The sequence below is a fragment of the Serinus canaria genome, chromosome 21 (genome assembly GCF_022539315.1).
Source record: "Serinus canaria isolate serCan28SL12 chromosome 21, serCan2020, whole genome shotgun sequence".
In the NCBI taxonomy this organism is placed as follows: Eukaryota; Metazoa; Chordata; class Aves; order Passeriformes; family Fringillidae; genus Serinus; species Serinus canaria.
Genome location: NC_066334.1, coordinates 7,452,954 through 7,475,898, shown reverse-complemented (window position 1 = coordinate 7,475,898; position 22,945 = coordinate 7,452,954). Strand labels below are relative to the sequence as shown.

Below are 22,945 nucleotides of genomic sequence, written 5' to 3'. Positions count from 1 at the left end.
CCACCAGCGACGCTGCGCCCTTGCAGGTGTGGGAGGCTTGAGCTTTATTCCCTTTCACAGGGGCACTGCCTGCTTGAGGTATTCAGCTCTGCCTTTGTACAGGTGATCAGAGCTACAAACTCACCAGAACTGGACAAAATCACCATGAACACTCCTCATTTCAGCAGTTCAGAAAAGGGGTCTTAAGTTAACATTTGTGTATTTTATACTTAGGACAGCCAAGGAGCACATACATATGGTCAGCACACAAGTCTAATTCTCAGAACAGTTTTCTTCTGTGCACCATCTTCACCTATAGTTGGAAAAACTGGTGCTTTTCATCTTTTGATCTAAAATCCCTAGAACTAACATTTCATTTTCTAGTCTGACCACCCAGATACAGCACACCAGCTGAAAGGACAGAAGAAAACCTACAGCCTCCTTGACTGATTATTTAGTCCTGAGCACTAAAACTAATGATACATTTTGCACAGACAGTCCTACCTTCCCCAGAGGGGGTCTACTGAGAAATCCACTGGGGACAAAATAACTGTCTCTGTTTCATCAGGTGAAGTTAATAGATCCATTTCAGGCAAAATTTCCAGAACTTAACCCCAGAAAATAAAATTTGCTAAAGCACTGCTTCTCAAAATTTATGCAAGCTTGACTCCCTTTTTCACTCATTTATTGTGGTGGCTCATCCCACATTCCTCAGCTGAGATGGCATCAAGTTCCTTCAGGAAAATAAGTTACTGAAGTAAATGCTACCTCTTCAAACTAGGAGGAACAGAGCCCCAAAAAGTAATTACAAGTAGAAAGCTGTTTACTGGAGAGTGACTTTGTGACTTCCTTTGAAGCCTTTGCATCCCTTTGGAGTTCTAACCTAAGTTTGAGAAATTCTGCTTTAAGGAACTTAAGTATAAAGAGACATAGCACTGGTGATGCCAGTGTGATGACACAGCATTGCTCCCCACCCTACACCTACATAAGAGTTCAGGAGCAATTTCCCAGCAGGTCCTGGTGGCACCAGCCCCTCTGCCCCACAGTGATACAGGCTCCTGGGTGCTGGGATGATGCTGGAGATAACAACCCAGCAGCATTGATAATACAACCAATGCAGCAGTCAGCATTAATTATCCCAAACTACTATAGGGCAAGGCCTGTGTCTCTTAACACATCTGTCTCTCAATCTTCTGGTCTTTAATAAAATCACCCTCCCAGCCATAGGGTGTAACTGGAATTGTACATACACATGTGCATGCAAAAACATAAATACATAACGAGACATTCAGGTCCTCATTAAAAAATTGAATAAATAAGAATTCACTAAGGAATTCTGCCCAGGTCTGACTTCCAGATCTGGTTTTGCTGCATTCTTGCCCACAGCCTGAAGAGCTCTGGGTGCCTCCCTCTCCAGCTGCACCATCCTCTTCAAATTCAGACTTCTTGCACCTATAATTACTAGGTTCTCTGTGCCAGGCTCCTTTAATTAACCAACCCAACTCTTCTCCCTTTGGGATCAGACTAAGCTCTTTTTTATTAGATCCATCATTAGCTCCATCAGTATCTAGGCCTGAACACGATACCTTGTACCACTCCACGAGTGGGGCTGTAGGGTGCAAATGACCTCCAAAGCACCTGCCTGCAGGAGAGCCGAGAAAATCAAGGCTATGAACCCAGGAAAAGTGGCATGAGGAGTGGATACAACACCTTCCAAATTTAAGTACATCAGCAAAAACAACACAGCTCAAAATCTTCAGGAAAATGCATTTTATGAGGGGACCTTGGTGTTCCTGCTTCTGCAGTGCTGAAGGTGGTTCAATCCACCGAGGAGAGGAGCAGGAACAGAATAAATCCCCTTATTTGTCTTTACACTGGAGCCAACCTTCTGATTTTCAGGGCTTCGAGAAAGAGCCAAGCATTCCTGGAGTGCACTACTTCCCCAAGCCTCACTCTCTCCAACTGACAGTCATACCAACTTTCATTCTCTGAAGCTGTTTCACCTACAGCTGTTTCTGGTTTTTTTCACAGAAAAAACCAAAATGTCAAAGTGCACCCTGGCCTTTTGGAGACCCTGAGGTGTTCTGTACGAAGTGCTCATGCACATGGTAAGGAGAGAACAGCAGGTGGAAAGCAGAGGAGCTGGTAATGCCCTGGGATTTCTTGGGCCAGGCGGTCACTGCAGCTGCACAGCCTGACTTCCCCAGAGAGTTTTCTCAAGGAGAAGCCAGCCATCGATCTCGGGACACACAACTTCCAGGACCGTTCCTTATCTCAGAACAGCTTCTGCCACGAATTCCTGAATGCGCTTTAATGTTTAAATTATTAAATGCATTAATGTATTTACATTATTCAAGTCGTATGTGCATTTTTCTAAGATAATTTATGTATAAGAGCTTGAATGTCCATGACTGTTAATGTCTACAACCCTTCCTGTTCATTATTGATTCTGGAAGGAAAAAAAAAAAAGGCAGTGTTTTAATGCCTTATTTTTAATGTATTAAGAGTCTGAATAAGTGCATTCTCTTTTTTCTTTTGTAATTTCATAATTTAAGTAGTGCATTTATTAAACTGACACAGTATGAATTGTGGTGAAGTCTGGCACAGGTCCATGCTGCCAACGCAGCCCAACCGACCATCATGCCGCTCTGCAAATCAAGCACAAGCTCAGCTTCTCTTACTCCAGCTTCTACTCCCTACCAGAAATCAGAAGGGACACGGACTATAAAGTCTTTTTAAAACACATTTTCTTTGCTATTTACATGGCTTTTCTCTGCCATCTCCATTTTAAGTTGGTGAATTGTTTGTATGTTATTGATGAACCATTTGAATGCAAACCTGAATTTTCAATGAGTTTTGACACACATACTACGGCTTTAAAATGTCTACAGTACCTTTTAATCCCTGTAGTTCCCAAGCTCTTAAGAAATCTAAACCGAATATAATTTTGTTTCTACACGACAGTTGTCACATCATAAATCCAAAAATTTGCTCACAGGTTAATGTTCACAGGCAAATTACATACAGAAACCAGATCATCGCCACTGCTGAACCACAGTCTCTTCCAGAGCAAAATGCAGAGCTATTCAGCAGTAGCTGCCCATCCTGTGTGGCATTTTGGGACACAAATGCTATAGCAGGCAACAGAAACTGCAAAGAAAAAAGTCAGTTAACACACAGCAGAGCCACCTCCGCTCACTCCACCCACACTTAAATGGTGTGTATGGACATGCACTTTATATATAAATTATGTGTAAATGCCTTGGATGTTTATAGCCAAAAACACTATTCCAAAGTCCAGTTTTTACTGCCACACAAATCCACTGCCAGCTGAGCCTACACAGAGCAACAGTGACACCCGATGGCTTTCAGCTTAACCTTGGGACACAATTCCCTGGGAGGAGAATCCAGGGGCTCCATTCCCTCTGTCGACGTGGTGGCCCCAACTCCAATCACCTATCAGAGCAACTCATCAAGGAGCTGAGCTGCAGAGAGATAAAACTTGCTGTACGTAGGCACTGTATGTAATTAAGAGTGTGCATAAGTTTCACAGTACATTCTGCATAATTACAGCCCTGCCTGGCACCGCTGCCAGTGCGAGCATGAACACACACGCACACACATAATGTATGCACAATATTGTGCATATGGACTTGGGAAAAGACAGGGAACAGTGAAAGTTGCTGGCTGTTGTTTTAAGAGCTGACTCTGCCATTTCTAAGGTTAAGTTTGTGTTTTTTTGCTACTCATTACCATTCTTTAACTGTTACAATTTATATCAGCATATAATGTTAAATAATTACAGGGAGCGGAGCTCACTCTAGCGAGGATATAAATGCGCTGTGGGATTCTACAGATTTAAACAAATAACACTCACAGCAGGGGGTGAGCAGATGAATTAGCATTAATATCCTGCCTGGGAGATCCCAGTGCAGTGTTATGGCTTAAATACAGATCTTTTCTGTAACAGTCAATATGACAGCTACTACCAATACAGCCCGGCACATCGACCAGTCAATATACAGCTGCAGCTGAAAGAATGCCCTCGTAATAATCCATACAGCAGCCAGTTAAAATAAATAATTTCCCTTTAACAGTCCATATCACAGCCAACTGCATTAAAACCTTCCCTTTTAAGGTCTATACAATAGTCAGCTAAATGGAAAAATTGGCATCCTTCTTGGCAGCTTCAGAGGGAAGTCAGGCACGGAATGGGTGAGAGACTGAGCTCTCCGTGGGTCTCCTGGGATGGAGGGGCGTCCCCCTGTGTCATGGTGGGGAATCCTGCTCTGCTGCTGCCACAGCTTGCAGTGAGAGGACAGTTTAAGCCTCCAAGGCCACCGCTTCACTATCTTTCACAAGCAAGTACATCTACTTTAAAACAATAAAGACTAAGAGCTATTTCTTTCCTGACAGGAATAAGGAATCAGACCACAGCTGGCCAGCAGTAGCCAGCACACAGATGTGTTTCCTCAGAGTAAAGGCAATGTGATTTTTCTAGCACTTTAACCACTAGAGAGATATCCCATCTCAGCCTAAAAGCAGAACCCAAAGCTCTCTGTTTTAAATCAGTAGCTGCTTTTTCACTCTCTAACAAGAAGCAACAGGCTGAGGTAGGCTGAGAGTCTGCCTCCCTTGGACTGGAGCACAGCCCTTCATTGTGCAACAGCAATTACAACAGACCATAATATAAATCATGACAGACATGATTACAAAGCACCCAAATCTGAGAACTGAACTGGAGGAAAACTCATGGCCATGACAAATTCTGCCACAAGGCCGCTTCACACTTAGAGTCAAATCTTTATCCTGGTACCCCTCTACTGGTAAATCCACACTTCAAATTAACTGACCTGCAAAACAAACCTGCAGAACTTCAACAAATTACAATACTTATTGAGGCAAATTAAGAAGTAAAACAAAAAAAAAAAAAGTCATAAAGGACTTAATACTGAGCTTAGAGTTTACAAACTGCTGTACAAGCAGTAATAAATCTCTAGAAAATTAAATGTGTAGCTATTTTCATATTTTCCATCCTGCTACAAAATTTTACCAATAAAGAATTTTGGCACAAAATACTACACTTGCTACCTTACTTTAAATGAAAGGACATAGATGACAATTTTGTTAGAAATAGAAATGATAAAGCAGGAATTGCATTTATTTTTTAAAACTCCGCAAATTCAAAACATCTGACTGCTTCCTTTTAAAGAAACTTGTCCCTTTGGGTATATATTAAAAAACATAAACATAAACCAGGGGCCTACATCCCACCAGATGTTTGGCACCTGGAGCCTTTTCAAGTAATTGATTAATAAAGTAATTTTTTTTCAGGTAACAGGAAAAATTTGTGTCTAAAATCTTTCACATTTTCAATGCTGTAATTCTACTTCAGATTTGAAGGGAAGACAGCAGCAACAAACTCATTCCAGCTTATAGCCTCCCAAATTAAAAATAAACACACACCACCCCTACTCCAGAAGTCATGGTTTGAAGCTTTGACCATATTTTGCAAAATGACAGTTATTAAAAACAACAAACATGCATCACTGTGAGTCATCTGGTTTCCAACTTCTGAGTCAAAAGGGGCTGATTCCACACAAACTGAAACCTGGTTCTCCGAGGACTCGCATGTCTAACGATTTGTATCTCTGCACCACAGCTTCAGAACAGGATGTGGAAGAAAAGAATGAAAAGGAGGGAGAAAGGGGAGGGGAGGGGAAGAGAAAAAAACACTTTTTACTGGTCCCAGTGTCACTGCAAATAAAGACCACGTCAAGATTTAAAACATAATAATGGAAAGGCTATAAGGTCCCTGCTATAATGTTTCCTCTGATATTCCCTTTCATAAATGTTCTCTTTATGCTGCATGCTTGGCAATAATACATGTAATGTTTGTGAGCCAGCCCGCTGGGGAAACTGCAGCATATGAAGCCTCACACAGCACACATCAGAAGCCAGGCAGTTCATTTACCAGTTCCACAACTTTCCTTTTCTCACCCATCATCTTCAGGAGAAGGCAACAAACCTGAGGAGACAGGTCATATAAAGCAACCTCCAAATGTGTTTAGCTGGAAACAAATGTGTGTGTGCCAATGCATGGACATGCAGCTGCCTCCTCCTCCAGGGGGAACCTTCCCGGGTTCCCAGCTCCTGCAAGGACAGGCAGGACCCCCGAACCCACCCACAGCCCTGCCTAGGATCAGTGCCACCTGAGCTTCCTCTTGGCACACACAGGGAAGGAGCCATTCCCGTCAGGGAGCTCAGCTCTGCCTTCCCAGAAGGAACGGCCTTCAGCAGCCTGAGGCACCTGCATGCCTGGAGGGGAAGCCAGCAGCACCCACAAGAATTTCGGCTGGAATCCCATGGGGCAGCAGTACTGAACTGCCCAAGGGACCCCATTCCACTGCTTTGAGGCCTACTGGGTGTTGGGCAGCTGACCATTAGACAGGAAACCAAGTCCATCTTTGGGATTGTGGCAGCCTGAGTCAAGAAAGGGGTTTTCAAAAATGCACTGCTGGGGGGCCGGGGCAGGCTCATCACAGTCTTGTCTGTAATTCTCAATCACGGCACAGAAAGTATTTATATCCTGTTGGCAGCATGTGCAACCAATGCGACTCCCTGTGTCAGAGCTGTCAATTATGGGCTTGACTTATGAGGAAAGATTAAATGAGCTAAATATGTAGAGCTTGGCTAAGAGACCAGGATGGGGGTGGGGGGAAGGAGAAATGATGTGATAACTGTCTGCAAACATCTGAAGGGTGCAGATGCTTGAGGAGGAAAGGAAACACTTAGGATCGCACACAAAACAAATAGAAGCAAGCTGGAAGACATAGGAAATTCTCACTGTATAGCTGGGAATCTCCATTCCAGAGAGACATCCTCTACTGCTGAACAGTTTCCCGAGGAATACCATCACTCAGGCCATTCAGATGCCTGACAAAACACCACAACACTGACAGCAGAGGAGAATTCTGCTCTAACCAGAGGATGAAACAAGTAATGTAAAGAAGTGACACTTATTGTGAGAACCCTCTCTTGCTTCTCTCTAGCTGTAAAATCATTTTACTAAAAAGCCATGCATATTTTCTTTGTTATTTTTCCAGACTGACACTTGTTGAAGTGTGTTACAGGGTGACAGCTGGGAAGAGGACATGGTTTGTACAATGTAACAGAAAGAGGTGCTATGTAAATGTGCACACAAAACAAACACAAATAAAAAAAACCCAAAAATTGTTCGGCTGTTTGGAAAGATTTGCAATGTGACATATGGAGAAATACAAGAAATATGAAAAGCAGTGACAATTCCTTCTGAAGTATGATGGTTGGGGACTCCAAATCCAAGATTTATACCAACTCTCAACTCCCTGGTTTGGCAAATCTTGATTCTGAAGGTGCTGGCATCACAGGAATCTGAAGAATGTACTCCTGTGTGCTATAGAGAAAGTTCTTTCAGGTTCTTGAATATTCTGCCTTTTGTGCCCCTGCTACCTCATTTTTAATGCGATGAACATACCTGAGGCACAACAAAGATGCCACAGACATGGCAAATGTTTTCAAACAGCATGAGCTCCCAGGTAAAAGTAGGAGATGAAGACCAAGGAGGAAGGCAAGAAATGAGGGAAGTTATCCCACACAGGCAGCTATAATCTTACATGGATCCCAGGCTGTCTCCAGACTGGTTTTGATTGCAGTAACAACACAGGCAGTGCCTGAGCAAAAGGAGTCCAACTCTCTGGTAGTGTTAGAGGCAGGAGAGGAATTAACAATCTCTAGCAACATTTTTCAGAGTAGGAATTTAATACTGTGGAGTCAAGAGGCACTCCAAAGAACAAGCTCCTCCATAAAGTTATTTCAAGAAGCTAAAAACGGAGTCAGTCACTCCGATGAGGTTCTTCAGCTGGTCCCTCCTCAAGCACGCAGAACTGTGGGCAATTGCTGCCCTCTACAAGCTGCTCTGCACATAGCAAAGCTCCCACATCTGGAGCAGGAATGATGCCTGCATCCCACCTTGATCCTACAGCCATTCCCAGTGCAGGTACCTCTCTGCTGTGCCCCCATGCCGTCAGCTGGGGTGCACACAGCTCAGTGCTCCCAATCCTCCTGCCAGCTGAGCAAAGCAGGACAGGAACTGTAAAATACTGTTTGTAGTTGTAGCACATTCAGACCCTGAAAACATCAAAATTTTTGGTTTTGAACAAAAAAACCCACGAAATTAACACAAAAATTTGTTTTTTTCAGTGGGAAAATACCAAGTGTTAAGTATTTCCTGACTGTGTGCCAATGTGTTTTTCCAGTCTCAAAGCATTGTAACCTCCATTTTACCTTCAGTGAGAGACCTGAGATCTCTGGAAGTCAAATCATATCTAAAATTATAGAAGACTCTAACTCCCTGAACTTTATTTTCCTTGTGTGTTCATAAAGAACAACTTAGTGTATAACAGCTATTTTAAAACCATTTTAAAAGTCTTCTGACCAGTGATGTTGGTTTGTCTGAAAAGCAAGTAGAAATTGCTTTCAAAGCTTTCCTGCACAAGTGCACAAAAAAGATTATGAGCTACTAACTCATGCCCCTGTCAGTGACAGAGAAAGACTGTCCCTGTCCTGGGTGTGCTGTCTCATCCACCACTCTGAACTGTCATTTAAACTTTTCCACTGACCACAAATGGGCAGTTTAACCTGGTATGACAGTGTTTCTTTAACTATGCTCAGTGAGTCAAATTGCATCTGTGTGCTTGGAACACATTAATATATTTGTCTAAATCAACAGAGTAAAAGGAATCGACAGATTAAGCAAGTGCACTTTGCATGAACGACAAAAGAAGTCAATAAACACCCAGAAGAAAGAGAGAAAAACAGGCAAAACCCAATAATCTTGAACTTATCAGAAGGTCAAACACAAGAGAGCTCTGCTTAGTAAACCACAGAGCTCTCTTTGCAGCAAACCAAAGGTTATTGTGCATGGCAGTCACGCACCTCTGACTCGCTGTTTGTAGCCCAATAAACCCAAAATCTGCACAGGAATTGCCCTCCACAGCCTGGTGGAATTACTGGCCAGCACTGGGATGCCACAGCAGCACCTGCAGGGCCTCCCCAAGCCATCTGCAGCACCATCACACACGAGGCTGGGGCGGAGGGTCCTGGAGCTGAGGTCTCTCTCCCTCTCCTGCTGACAGTGGTAAATTACCCTGACTAATGTTTCCCTGGGGGCTGTAAGTTGCCTACTGACTCTGGCTGTCTGGAAATCCCCTCTGGATAGATTTACCTTTAGAGAATCATTCAGTGCATGCCACCATTAGGAACAAACCCATTGTGGCAGATGGAAAATTTGTACAGTAAACAGGTATAAATCTAGTCTTAAACAACACAGGGTGGGAAAATGGAAAACAGAAGTGTGATGGGGAGTACTCTTAACTAATATGAACCCTGACAAGCTCTCTCAAATCTTGTGACACAAATCTGTAGCCTCTCTTCATTCCCACTCATGGTTTTGTTCAAATGGTAAAGACAACAATATTTGTGAGAATCAGTCTCCACCAACTTCTAGTGACAACAGTTAGAGCTAAAAGTAAAATCTCAATTGCAAAGCTCCATTCTCAGAAACCTAAATGAAATTTTCTGTCCTCGCACTCTACTTGAAAGGAAGCTTAACAGAACAGATAAGGTGTAAAATGAGACAACAAACCAGAAAGGATTTAATAATTCTACTGTCTGTCACTCACTGCAATGTACCCTGTGATGTTTGCACAAAAAGGGGAGTTAAAAGTGCTCTGGCCATTACTCCGACCCTTAAATATTTGAAAATCAATTCAACAAAGGGTGGGGAAAAGCCAGGACGGCTCCAGCACATTCCAACAAACTCTACACTAATTGTTATAGAGGCAGCAGTAATTCTTGTTAACTTGTACCTTTCGACAGCCTGTAAAAAAAAGAATAAAATGTCCACATTTCAGTGTTAACTGCTCTCCTCTGCAGCAAGGAACAGAAAGAAACAGAACATACTAAAAGAAGAAAAATTAAATAATCTGCAAAAACAGGGATTTTGTAACTTAGTGAGCAACCAAGAGAGTGTTTTACATTTACAACCAGTACTTTCATATTTGCAACTAGTACTTCTTCCAGATACCAAGCAGCAGCTAGGGAATGAATGTGTTGTGTGACAGGGGAAAAACCCCAAACAAACAAACAGCACGTTGAAAGGCCTCTCTGACAACTCTCCTTCCATAGGTTCTCCCTACAGCCCAGGTTCCTGTTGGAGGCTCTTCCAGGCACAACCTTCAGAGCTGTAATTTAGGCTGCAGCAGGTTGGGCAGAAAGCAAAGGCCAACAGCAAAAACATTCAAGCTCTTGAAAACACCTCAAAAGCAGCACAGGATGGTTAAAAAGCTACAGGACTCTGCTAGCAATGAAACAGAATACACTAAACAGATTATTTGAATGCATTCTGGAGAGATATTAGACGAAGGAAACAGATTCCTGATGTAGAGGGCATTTTTACTAGTTTGACCTCACAGAAATTGAGTTTGTCCTATGTAGTTACACCCTTTGCACATCCTAGGACTTTGCTTTGAGTGGCTGTAAAAAGACAAACCTATTCCAATTCCACAAGTGTTCAGAGGCTTATCAGAGTGGCTGCTCCAAGCAGCAGGGGATGCAGCAGTGCTGGCTGATAAGCCGGGCTCAAGGAGAAGCTGATCCCGCGCTGGCGATGACAAACGTGGCTGTAAACAGCAGCAGAGCGAGATGCTGACACTCTGTGAACACAAGGTTACACTTCCCACTAGGAGCTACACGGCAGATTTTAATGGGCCACGACCGACAGCCGGGGAAATGAGTGTCCGCTCTGCTGCAGGAATTATGGCTGTGCCAGCCCTCCCACCACTGCCACTGCCACTGCCACTGTCACTGCTCTGACACAGTGACCTCCCTGCGGAGGGCTTTTCAGCTGGGACTGCTCATTGGAAGGACACTGGATAACTCAAGGGGCTAATGGCATGGATGTGGAGTCTATTATCTCCAGTTTGGTGGCTCAGAATATCAAAAGTGGGGGGGAGAAAGAGCAGTTTGGATTGTGACATGAGTTTGTAGGGCTGCATTCTGAAGCCTCAGCCCAGCCATAAACCATTGCACGGTGCCCTGGAAGACCCAAATGCAGGACACAATGTGATGTAAGACTGCTACAGGATCTTGGAGAATGCTGAAGTCCTTGTGCAAACAACTGGAATCCTGGCTTCTCCTGGGGTCCTGTTGAAAGCAGCAGGCTGTAGGCAGGGGTACAGGGTAGGCAGAAGACAGTGTCCCCATGCCCAGGGAAGATGCTGCATTTAGCACCTTGCAGGATAGTGTCCAGTAGAATCATAAATCCAATACAAAACCAGCTTGTGACTGTAACAACAGTCTATCTGCTGATACAATGCAAGGTGTTTTAATTCTGTTGCTTTCTCATTGTGTGATGGTGTGATCCAAACAGGTCAGTCCTATGGGGTTGGGCTGTCCGTCTCTGCTCCCACACACACTTAGGATAGTTCTTGCACGCTGGGCCTCAAAAGATGAGTCTGGACTCTGGGTTTTTTTGGTTTTCAGAATTGTTTATTGTTTCTTATCTACAAAGTCCCTTCTCTGCCCGACCTGGATCTGACCAGCACGGCAGCCAAAGGCACTCTGACCACCCCCAAGGCGGTCGTATATTTTATAACAAAAACTATGGATATCAGATTTACTTTTTATCCCCAATACCTGTCACCCTCGTCACCAAGTGCACCCTCACCCCAGACCAATCCCCAAGTGCCAACACCACCACAGAAGATGGACAAGAAGAAGAAAGAAGAGCCTTGTCACACGCCCTGATTCCTCCATCTTGTCTCCACAACCCCCCTGTACCAAAACCCCAAAATCTGGGATTTACCCTATAATTGTGTCTTCCCTTCACCATTCACACCCGAGTGATTCCCACAGGTTCCATCTCCTCATACACAGGTGGCACATCCCTAGATGGATCAAAATCCATCCACCAAGTGCTTTTGGCAATGTTCCAAGGCTCCCGAGCCCCCCCAAGGGTTCTCTCGGTAGCTCTGGACATCAGGAGGGATGTGCTGAGCTCCCGCACAGTCCCATCAAGCCCTGAATCCTTCCACTCACCAATAAAGTCAAAAAGGGTGAGGGGGTGCAGAGCAGAATTTGGTCATGAGACTCTTTCCTCCCTCCTCTGGACTCTGCAGCTGCCCACCACCAAAGGTGAAGATACCCCCAGCACACAGCCCCCCACCGAGCCCACTGCTGGATTTGTGCCAGGGCTCTCTGGTGTTTCCGTAAACACTTTTATGACAGGCACCATGTGCCTCGAGCCTGGTTTATGGGCCAGGATCTCCTGCCTGTGTGGAAGGGAGCCTGCACGATCCTGGCCACAGGGAAGCCACAGCAGGATGGGAGAAGTCAGGTCATCTGGCTCACAGACCTGAACTGCTCATTTAATAAGGCCTCTACAGAGGAGCAGATGGAAGCAATACTGACTCCCAAACAAATGTGACAAAGACTGTAAGAGTTTATTATTTTTAAAAAGTTAATGAAAAAATAAGAAGGAAACCTGCACCTTTCAGAGGGCTCTAATTAGCTCACGTGCTAGACTCACCATCGTAAGAATAGGTTGTGGTGGAGTTCTTCAAGTGTATAAATAATTTAATGTAGTAAAAATATCCACCCAAACAGAAAGATATACAACTGCTATACACTTCCTCTGAGCAATTCTGCAGTCCCATATACAGTAAGAAATTAATTTTATCTAAGGTAATGTTAGAATCTGCCTTGAGAAAGAACAAGCTGTTGACCAGCACAGGCTGAGATGATCTGCTGCCTGCCCTGACCTTTCTAAGGCAGGGACAACCAACTCCTCCAAAAGCAAGCCACCAAATCCACCACAAAGCACATGGTGACAACAACAACTTCAGGTCATCTCATGCACAGATGTCCATGCAATTAAGGGATGGCACAATGTCATTAGAGAGACTGCCACTATAACAGAATTCACAAACAGACCTCTCATGAGATGCATTATACTGACTTTTCTCAGTTCACAGTCTTTACTCACATCACTCTTATTTAAAAAATCATCTCCTGGGTTCTCTAGGTAAGAGTTACTTGATAAAAGTACTTTGATGTGGCCAGTGTCACAAGTACTTTAGTCTTCTCCCTGCAAATAGCTATGATCAACAAATGAAAGTGGCAGAAGAAATTTAGAGATCTATATATTTAGGATGAAAGCATTAACTAAGAATTTTGTCAAGGTTTTGGCTGACTTATAGATGGCTGAAGAGGAAGGAAGGAAGGATGGAAAAAATCCCCAAGGTTGTAAAGTCCATATACTGCAGCTCCAGGAGTAGTGGCTCACTTCCCACTCTGCATCACCATAAAAGAGCAAACAAAACAGGGTTCTCTGAGTTATCCTCATACACAAAAAAATCTCAGGGCCCTTTCCAAAATGCTTCTAGAGTAAAAACATTGGATTACATGCACCGCCAGCTGACAAACATTTCTAAGCTCACTCTGAGTGCCTCTGAATATAAAGACAGCTTGAATGAGGCCTCTGAGCAGCAGAGGGGGTTTTGTAAGAGTACAGCACTATAAATCTGCTGCACAGGGCATTCTTCAGACGCTTTCCTAAAGAGGCTCTGAACAAGAGCACATCCTCGCCAGGCCACGGACCAGGTGACCCACATCTAAGCCCAGGCTCACTGGAGGTGGTGGCCACAGATCAGAATTCAGAGGTGTGAACAGCATGGCCACCCAAGGCAGTTTATACCGTTTCCACAAAGCACCAGCTCCTCAGAAAAGCAAAGCAAAGCCTGGAAAAATGATGCAGCAAAGAGAACAACTCATGTGTTATCAACAAGGAATTCTCTGGTGCTTCTGGAGGAACTTACCAGCGGCTCCCGGGACGCGGCGCTCTCAGTCGCAGGGCAGGAGCCAGCCTGTGAAGCAGAAAAAGAGTGAGGTCACATTGCCACCCGATGGGCACCGGCAGAAACACTCATCTGGAGGGCTCCTGTGAGCAGCTCTCAGAGGCACATTTGTCTGAGATATCAGCAGCAGTTCTGTGGAGGACTGAAGACAAAAGGTCAGAACCACAGCAAAATGTATTAATTCCCCATTTTAAACAAGGGAATTAACAGAATCTGCAGAACTGATTTTAGAAACTCAGCAGCAAGAGCTGGCAAGGCTCCTGAGAGATGGCATGGAAGTAGTGGGCACACAAACACAAATCTTTAAATACTTCTCCCATTTCCAGGATCCAGTAATGCATCCTTTGTTTTCTGAACCATTATTTTAAAGATTTCTAAATAACCATGATTTACCTAAACCTCACAAACTGCCAGCAGTACCAGGACCATCCTTGCTTCCCACACATAATTAAGAGATGAAGTTTTGCGCTCCAATTCTATTCCTCATTTTTATGCATACACCTCACCTTCAAAGTATCTCAACATTTATTTTTCCCGTTTGCAAAATACACAAAAACAATCTAGATAAAATAAGTATTTACCACAAGAGGGTGCCAGAAACTCAAATATACTGCAACTCATCTGCATACAGACAAGGATCATCAGCAGGACGAAGCCAGACCTCACAGGTGGGCAGGGATTCTCTGGGATCACCTGCCATAACCTCTGGGTGGGAGGGAGGAAGGAAGGAAGGAAGAAAGGTCCCACCACTGAATTCATATCTTCAGGAAATTCCCACAGCAAAGTATTTGGCACTGAAGAAACACTGATAGCCAAGACAAATCTGAAATTGGTTATCCTGTTCACAGGCTACACCATCGTCTTGCTTTTCTCTTTCTTTTACTATTAAAAAAACCAGTAACAGAGAGATAGGATCTTTTCTTTTGCTTATTTTTAGTAAAGACATTGCTAAAGGCCCAAAGAACATGCTTTCTAAACAAAACAAAGTATTTTAAAATCTCTGGTAGAAATATTTATTGCCTTTAGAGCATAATTCTATCTACCTAAACGATTTCATTTGAGCTGCAGTACTCCCCTCTCCCCACACCGCTTGAGGCAATATATTAATTCATGAGAATGAGAAAATTAAACTAAGAAAAACAGATAATAAGCCATAAGACATCTGACACTCCCTTTTCAGCATCTAAATTAACTTGATTTGTAATAGGAAACATGATGGGGCCCAAACATAAACATGTTAAGTGAGGCAGTGCCACTACTCACAGTCTCATGTTGAAAGCTTGGCAATAAATAAGCAAACATCACCAGGGGCAGAATGCAAATATTTTATCAAATTCTCTAAATGTTTAGAGTTCAATGGGGACAACTTTCTACAAGCATTGGTAACAGTGTCAAACCTGCAATGGCTGTGTAAGAGGAGCGGTGTTTACATTCTGTGAGACTTACAAAGATATTTTCATTGGTTTGTTTAATTCCAAAACTGCCCCTTTGAAATGTCACCCACTGTACTAAATGTCATTCAATCACATCCCCTCTTCCCAGGCAAAGCTTTAAGACTCTCTCAAATCCCATCCAAGCCCCCAGAATCTGTGAGCACTGTACACTTCTCAGAGCTCTGGCTGAGGAATGTGCACCAGCGTGAGACCCGCAGGAGATGGTAAACAGTTCCAGAATCACACAACAGTTTGGGTTGGAGGGACCTTAAAGATCATCTCATTCCAACCCCCTGCCATGGGCTGGGACACCTTCTACAAGGTGGGAACACCTGTCCTCAGCAGGCACGGCCAGGCTGGGGCAGCAGGAGCAGCCCTGACCGGCACACGAGGGGAAGGAGGAGGCTCCTGAGATGGAGAGCAGCTCCTGGGGAGTGCCAGGGCTGAGGGGCAGCGTCCTGCCCAGCAGCTGGGCTGGGGCTCCTGACCAGGGCCCTGCCCAGAGGCTCCTGACCAGAGCCCTGCCCAGCAGCTGCACCAGAGGCTCCTCACACACCAGATGCAGGACAGACACCAGAAGGGGTGTGAGCAACTCGTTCTGGCCTGAGGATCCAGCACTGCTCCACACAATAGGACAGAACCTGATTCTTCCTCTTTACCTTTAATACCCAGAGCGATTTTGGCTACATTTATAGGGTTAAAAAGCAAGACTCTCCCATTTCCAAACATCAAACCTTATTTTGAAGTAAAGCAACATAAATCAATGGGGGTTTAAGTGTGCTGTGGGAAAATACAATATTCAAACTCAAAGGACCTGAATGTTTTTAGGCAACCACATTTGCCAATTAACCAGATTTCTTTCTCAGAAACTGCCAGCCCCGTAGACTGCCCAGGTGCCTTATGGACCAGTCACAGACTGTTCCAGGTTTTCTCATTCTGGAAGCATTCATCTGAAGTGTGAGGGATGGGCTGCAATGCCTGCACCTCAGACTGGGGCTGACGAAAACACTGGGTGATGCAAAGCTGCCCTGCCTCCTGTGAGTTTGGTAACTTGGCCTTTCACAACGCAGATCTGTGCTGGTTAGCCAAGAGTACTGATTTTATGTAACTTATTTCTATTTCAGTTTAGTTCAACAGCCTTCCCTACAAACTCAGCCTCCTCAGTCCAAAACAAAGGGATCAACAGAGAGGTTCATGGAGATTTTGCCAAACTAGGACAGATTTGAGCGACTGACATAACAACGTGTCAGTGGCAGGCTGCTCTGTGCTCTTCCCAGTTGCCAACACAGCCAGACCTTTCCCCTCCTGCTGCTGCAGTGGGGCCCTGGGGGCACTGAAAGGACTTCACCAAATCCCATTGGCAGCACACACTTAGGAACCCATCTGGGATGGTGGTGAGATGCCAGAGCTCCAGGAGGGCACAGAGTTTGAGGTGGGTTGAGCTTGCAGTGAAATACAAGTGACTCTAGACCATGAACAGGACGGTGGGAGTGAGAGAAAGCCTACACTCTATACACCTACATCACACCTATGCTACAGAATCACAGAACCCAGCTTGGAAGGGGCCTTCAAGAAAATAAGAATATATACTATATACAACTCCATCACCCTTTTGATTTTCCTCTGGCTCCCCCATTCATTTCATGTCCCAGTTTAAAAATATCTTAAGCATTTAGTGTTTCTTGAGCAGTCAAACCAGTGAACTTACATTTCTCTTTTGCTCTCCCCATTCAGGTTTGTCCTTTTACGATCTTGGCTCAAGATCTCCTTCCATTCCTCGCATTTGCAAGGCAGAGATAATATTTTCGTCTAACTAGAATAGTCTGAGTTGGAACGGACCCACAAGGATCATCGAGTCCAACTCTTACCCTGCACAGAGCTCCATAGAGTTTTATAACCCAGCTGCACACTGTCTCCTTTCTCTCTGGCCGTGTTTGTATTTATTCTTCTCCTGTTCAAGTGCTTGGCGAGTTTCATACACAAACCCTCAATGCCAGCACGCCTGTGCCCTGGGCCCGGCCTGCACACCCTTCAGCCAGCCCCGCACAGCCCCTGCTCGCCCAGGGCGCGGAGTGCGGGTGCAGCACCGAGCCCGCGGTGCCCGGGGGGTCCCGGAGCCTCCGGGCCCGGCCCGGCCCGGCCCGGCCGCCTCACCTGCCCCGGCTGCTCCGCTCTCTCCGCGGCCGCCATCTTCCCAGGCGCGGCTAATACATCCCCGGCCGCCCGATGCACCGCCCCTGCCGCCGCGCCGCGCCGCAGGCACGGCGAGTCGATCGCCGGCGCAGCGATGCGTCCCGCGGGGGCGCCGCCGGTGCCGTGAGAGCCCGGCCTCCGCCGGGCTGGGCCGGGCCTGGCGAGCCCGCTGCAGCAGCGCCTTCCCTGCCTGGAAAAGCCCTCGGGGCACTGCCGAGCATCAGCTGATGGCGGCGCGGCTGAAGCAGTGCGTGGTGCGGCGGCGAGACGGGCCGGAGCAGCACGGTGTGGCCGCGTCCTGCCTGCGGGAGCTGCGCGACAAAGGTGAGAGGGGGCCCGCTGGGACCCTCTGTGGGATCTGCTGTGGGACCCGCTGGGACCCTCGGTGGGATCTGCTGCGGGACCCGCTGGGACCCTCGGTGGGATCTGCTGTGAGGCCCGCTGGGACCCTCTGTGGGATCTGCTGTGAGACCCGCTGGGACCCTCTGTGGGATCTGCTGTGGGACCCGCTGGGACCCTCTGTGGGATCTGCTGTGGGACCCGCTGGGACCCTCGGTGGGATCTGCTGTGAGGCCCGCTCGACCTGCTGGGACCCGCTGTGGGACCCGCTGTGACCCGATGTGAGACCCGGCTAATGCGTGGCGCTGTGAGGAGACAGGTCCTGGTGTCCAACCTCAGTCACTGAGAGTTCCCTGTCCTTTGTGCTGGGGGTAATAAACGGGCAGTGCTATGTCACTTTTATCGTTCTGTTAAGTATTTTTTCTGTTCTGCAGCTTGTGGTGTTCTGGCTATTGACAAGGCCCGGGAACCCATCACCTTGGTGCTGGCAGAAGATGGGACCATTGTGGATGATGAAGATTACTTCTTGTGTTTGCCACCTAACACCAAGTTTGTGGCACTGGCCAAGGACGAGAAATGGTCCAGCAAAAGCTTAGGTATGCTGTGAGGGAGGAAGCATGGAAGGGGAGGTGTGTTTGGAACACACCTAGTGACATTAGGCAGGATCAGGTGATCAGGAATGACCCATGACACAGTGACTCTTGTGTCAGACAGTGGAACATCCTGGCTCTCGGAGCCTGCGGATGAAGTGGACAGTGCTGCTGAGAAGTGGAAGCAACTGGCCAGGCAGCTGAAGGATGACCTGTCCAACATCATCCTGATGTCTGAAGAAGACCTCCAGGTACAGTGGGGAAACCCCCAGTCCTTGTCCTTGCATCTGCCCATCACGCATTTATCTCAGTAGAGAAGAGACTCCATAAACAAGAGCTCAGGCTTAATTCAGCTGCTGCTTTTGGCTCCTGGTGCCAGAGTCAAACTTGTCCTTGAAGGGAAACGTTTGAGTGTCCAAGGATGCTCTTAATCCCCAACTATTCTTCACAGTGTGCTGTTCCAGTTCTGGCAAAAAGTTGAGATTTGGCCAAGTGGCAACTGAGATCGGCTCATTCCTTTTATCCAGACATGTGTTGTGGTGCTGCCTCCCATGCAAAACCACCACTCCTGTGTAACAGAGGGGAGGCTGAGCAGCAGGCCAGGTCTGTCTGCTCCAGAGGGCTTTGAAGAACTGCTGTGACTTTCCAGAGCTGATTGATTCCAGTTTCTGACTGCTTAAGACTGTGTCTGTGGTGAGGCATGGTAATAACTGCCCCTTCTTGTTGTCCCCAATGTGCAGCCCAGGTGCCAGGCTACTGCCTTGCCTTTGAATGTTTCCATGCACTGTGAAGAAGTAGTGCTTTGCCATTACTGTTCAAATTGCACGATTCCACACCTTCTTGGATGCCTTTTGGCTTTTAGTAAGAAATGCTGCCTGATGTAGTGCCACTAGAGCCTCTCAGAACTCAGGGGACTTGCTATGACAAGAAACCTTGTGGAACATGCTTGGTTTCAGGAGGGTTTGTACGTTCTGTTTGTAGTGCAGTAAGTGCCATGAAATGAGTTACTCAGGAGCCCTCTCAATGTTTTAAGGTGCTTATTGATGTGCCACGCTCAGACCTGGCAGAAGAACTTGCCCAAAGTGAAACCAAAGTGCAAGTGCTGCAGGACACCCTGCAGCAGGTGCTGGACAGACGAGAAGAAGAGCGTCAGTCAAGGCAGCTCCTAGAACTCTACCTGGAGGCCTTGAAAACTGAGGACAGTATCTTAAGCAAAGTTGCAGGTAGGGAGCATTTGTATGCTAGAGAATGAGGTTTTCAACTCCTAGCTGAGTGGAATAAATAAAGAGTGAGTAATTTGATCAGCTGCTGTTAAATGGGGTTGATACAAGAGCAGTTGTAGTGCATATAGTGTAAGAATTTTCTACCAGAGAATCCTCTTGCTGCTGTGTCACATTTCTCACAAAGCCTGAAAGCAGAATACTGGGAGAAAAGCTTAGATCCCAGAGTCTTCCTTAAAAAAATGAAAAATTATGGATTTCTTAAGCTCCAGGATGCACCTAGATTGGATGTATATTTTATTAATCTCACAACCATCAAAGCAGTCCAGGCCACTTTTCCTGTCCTGTGTTTGTCAGGAGCTGTACTGAGTCTGCTCCTTTTCAGAACCTGAGGCTGCAGCAAGGAAGGAGATGGATGTGGTTGACACAGGTACCAGCAGCACAGATACTTCAGCCACAACAGCACTCAGTGACCAGGTCCTTGCTGCTCTGAAAGAGAAACCTGCTCCAGAGCTCTGCTTGGACAGTCAGGATCTAGAGGTGGGTGAGAATGACACAAACAATATTCTGGCAAAGCTCTCCCTCCAAAAGAGAGGCTATAGGGGAAGCTGTCCTGGCTTCAGGAGCCTCTGATATCAGTAGATTGTTTCAAAGTGCTGAAATTTAATTAATTTCTCTTCCTCAGTAACACTACCCCTGACTTGGAGCTCCTCTGTAACAGACATTGGTCCACACACTCTGCTCTGTCCTCTGAAAAGCCACAAAATAATTTTGGGTTTGGTGTCAGACAAATCAGTTGGCTGTCTTACCACTAATGTTCCTGGGGGTTTTTTATAGGCTTATGCATCCAGGTATGTTTCTTTTATGCATCCCAAATCAAAATAAAACCCTCCTTATTTTGGAATAAAATGTAAATATAGATTGGAAAGGAAAGTCTAGATAAACTGTAACCATTGAGGAAGGTGTTCTTTGGAGCTGTGAACTTGCTACTCATGCTTTTCCTTGCTGTAGAAAATAAGTAACTGCTTTCTCTTCCATTGAACACCTGCGCAGAGCTTCAAGCCTGGAGTGTTGGCAAACTACTGGAAATGCACTAGCCCATGGGATAGGTGATGAGAGCTGGGAATGGCTGCAGTTCCAAAGTGCCTCGTTCCTGCTGTTGTTAATTCAGCAGAGGGTTAGTGGCCGGGAGTCAGTAGAAAAGTCTGTTAACAATCTGTCTTGCTACAGCTGGTGTTGAAGGCAGACGCAGCAGCCCTGGCCTCGGCTCTGGGATGGGACAAGCAGAAAGCTGGAGCTCTGCAGGAAGCCTGTGAGCAGGAGCTCTCCAAGCGCCTGAAACAAGTGCAGACGCTGCACTCCCTACGGAGCACGTCCAAGGGCAAGAAAGCGCTGCCCTGGGGGGACTGGCCCAGTGCAAAACGCAGGAGATAAGGCTGCATTGCTGTTTGCAGTTTGGGTTTTGCTTTTGCATTAGAATCAATACAAGCAAAGACAGATCCTGGAACCATAGTTTGCTGGTCATACTGTGGGCTGGCTATAGAACAACTAAAATCTGGACATTGTCCTGAGGCTTAAACTCCTCTGGTGATTTGAATTGTGTAAGCAAAGGGATTTTGACCTTTTGCAGAATATTAGAACAATGGTATTGCTAAGCACAGCATGTAAGTGTTCAGTTTTCAATACCTGGTTGGTAGCCAGCAGCTTCCATCTGATAATGGTGGATACAGCTCCTGAAGCCCCAGGCAGTTTGCTCATTTTGTTCTCCCACCATTTTCAGTGTAAAAAGGATGGAGTATCTCTGGAAAACACTTTGAGGCACAGTCAGTGATCAGGGCAGAGGGGATAGCCAGCTGCTGCCTGGCTTTAAGCTCCAGCCTGGGATCTTGGAACCTGAATTCTCATGCTGATTTAATCAGTTAAAGTAAATTCAAAGTCCTTCATCTTCAGTGCTTTTTCTGTAAGGAACTCCTGCCTCTGGGATGCTGTCTAAGAACTATTGTGTAAAACACAGCAAAGGTAGAAATAATTGCTTTGTAAGGCTGTATGACAGAAGACTTGCATTTGGCCTGCTGTGTTATTCTCCTAATCATTAGTGTAGCATCATGATGCTTTTGTATTAACTGGCTTATTTTTAAATTTTTTTAAAGTCTTTTTTTCTAACATCAATAAAACCTTTTTATCTTACTGTTGGACTAGTTTTGATATTTCCACCAGCTGCTATAATTAAAAGAATGGCCTGATAAATACAGTATTACCTTAAGGAAAGAGAATGAAGAAATTGAACACAGAAGTACTGTCTTTTAACTTATACAAAGTGTTAAGCAAAATGTGTGTTCATCATGGTGACTGCACATGGACTCTCACCTGGCACAATCTGCTCTTCTCCTGTGAGAACAGCAGATGTATATGAGAAACATCTGACAAGTGAGATGAAATGTCTGAGGAAGTGTTAGTAGGTACAGATGTATTTTGTAGCAGCATGCTAAATCCTCTGATCTAGCACAGCCTTAAATGGCCCAGGGTAAGTATTCCTACAGCACCCATTCAGGTGAACCTGTTGCATGTAACAGTCCAGCTTAATTATGGCATAGTCAGAGTTAGTGCAACTAATAAATATTCTAAACAGTTTAGTAATTTTAGGCCAATAAACAAAACTACTCAGGCTACCTTCAGGTGAAGCTACCCAGATGGGAATTGACTGGACTTAGGGGAGAAGCTTGCAGGCAACCTTTTGTCTGTTTTGCTTCTGACCATATTCGCATTGTAACATTATAGGCCACGGCAGGTAAAAAGGTTTCCTGGTGTTTTGAACAGGTACTTACTGCAAGCTCTTTATGTCCAATCTTTCTGCAGTCACATGGATGGCTGTGCTACCCCTGGAAGTCCACTTCCTTTGACTGATTATTTTCATTCTTTGTAAGTTCATTTGCACTGGGTAAGGCTCTGCCAGCCCAGCAGAGGGCAGGGGGATCCCTGCCTGCGGCCGCTCCGCAGCCACGGTGCCACCTGAAAATGGGAATTCCTGACAGTGACAACAGCACCCCTGCAGTGCTGCAGGTGGGAAACGACACAAAACACCTTTAACTGCCAAGACAACGAGCGAGAGAAGGCTCAGTAAAAACAAAATCTTCAAAATGCCCGAGCAAAAATAGCAAAACTAGAAGTAAAGAAAAAGTCAAAGAAGAAATTTTTACTAGAGTAGGTAGCAGAATGAAGGGTATTGCACATACTGA

The 22,945-nt window shown here is 45.6% G+C and overlaps 2 protein-coding genes across 2 annotated transcripts in view; one reads left to right on the top strand and one right to left on the bottom strand.

The window, feature by feature from the left end:
• Window positions 1-17,781, bottom strand: part of PEX14 (peroxisomal biogenesis factor 14) — a 67,514-nt gene extending 49,733 nt beyond the window's left edge. Inside the window, 3 exon segments of the mRNA XM_030232559.2 lie at window positions 13,896-13,943; window positions 17,522-17,712; window positions 17,715-17,781. Coding sequence (XP_030088419.2) covers window positions 13,896-13,943; window positions 17,522-17,712; window positions 17,715-17,781 — 306 coding nt within the window.
• DFFA (DNA fragmentation factor subunit alpha) lies at window positions 17,743-21,896 on the top strand. The gene is made up of 6 exons (XM_009095513.4): window positions 17,743-17,884; window positions 18,334-18,495; window positions 18,610-18,740; window positions 19,523-19,712; window positions 20,095-20,249; window positions 20,940-21,896. The coding sequence occupies exons 1-6, from the start codon at window positions 17,788-17,790 to the stop codon at window positions 21,141-21,143; spliced, it is 939 nt and encodes a 312-aa protein (XP_009093761.1). The 5' UTR covers window positions 17,743-17,787; the 3' UTR covers window positions 21,144-21,896.
• The last annotated feature ends 1,049 nt before the right edge of the window (window positions 21,897-22,945 follow it).

Coding starts and splice junctions, on each gene's coding strand:
- DFFA (XM_009095513.4), top strand. CDS start 17,788: ATGGCGGCGCGGCTGAAGCAGTGCGTGGTGCGGCGGCGAGACGGGCCG. Junction 18,496..18,609: donor ATGGTCCAGCAAAAGCTTAG/GTATGCTGTGAG, acceptor CTCTTGTGTCAG/ACAGTGGAACATCCTGGCTC. Junction 18,741..19,522: donor TGTCTGAAGAAGACCTCCAG/GTACAGTGGGGA, acceptor CAATGTTTTAAG/GTGCTTATTGATGTGCCACG.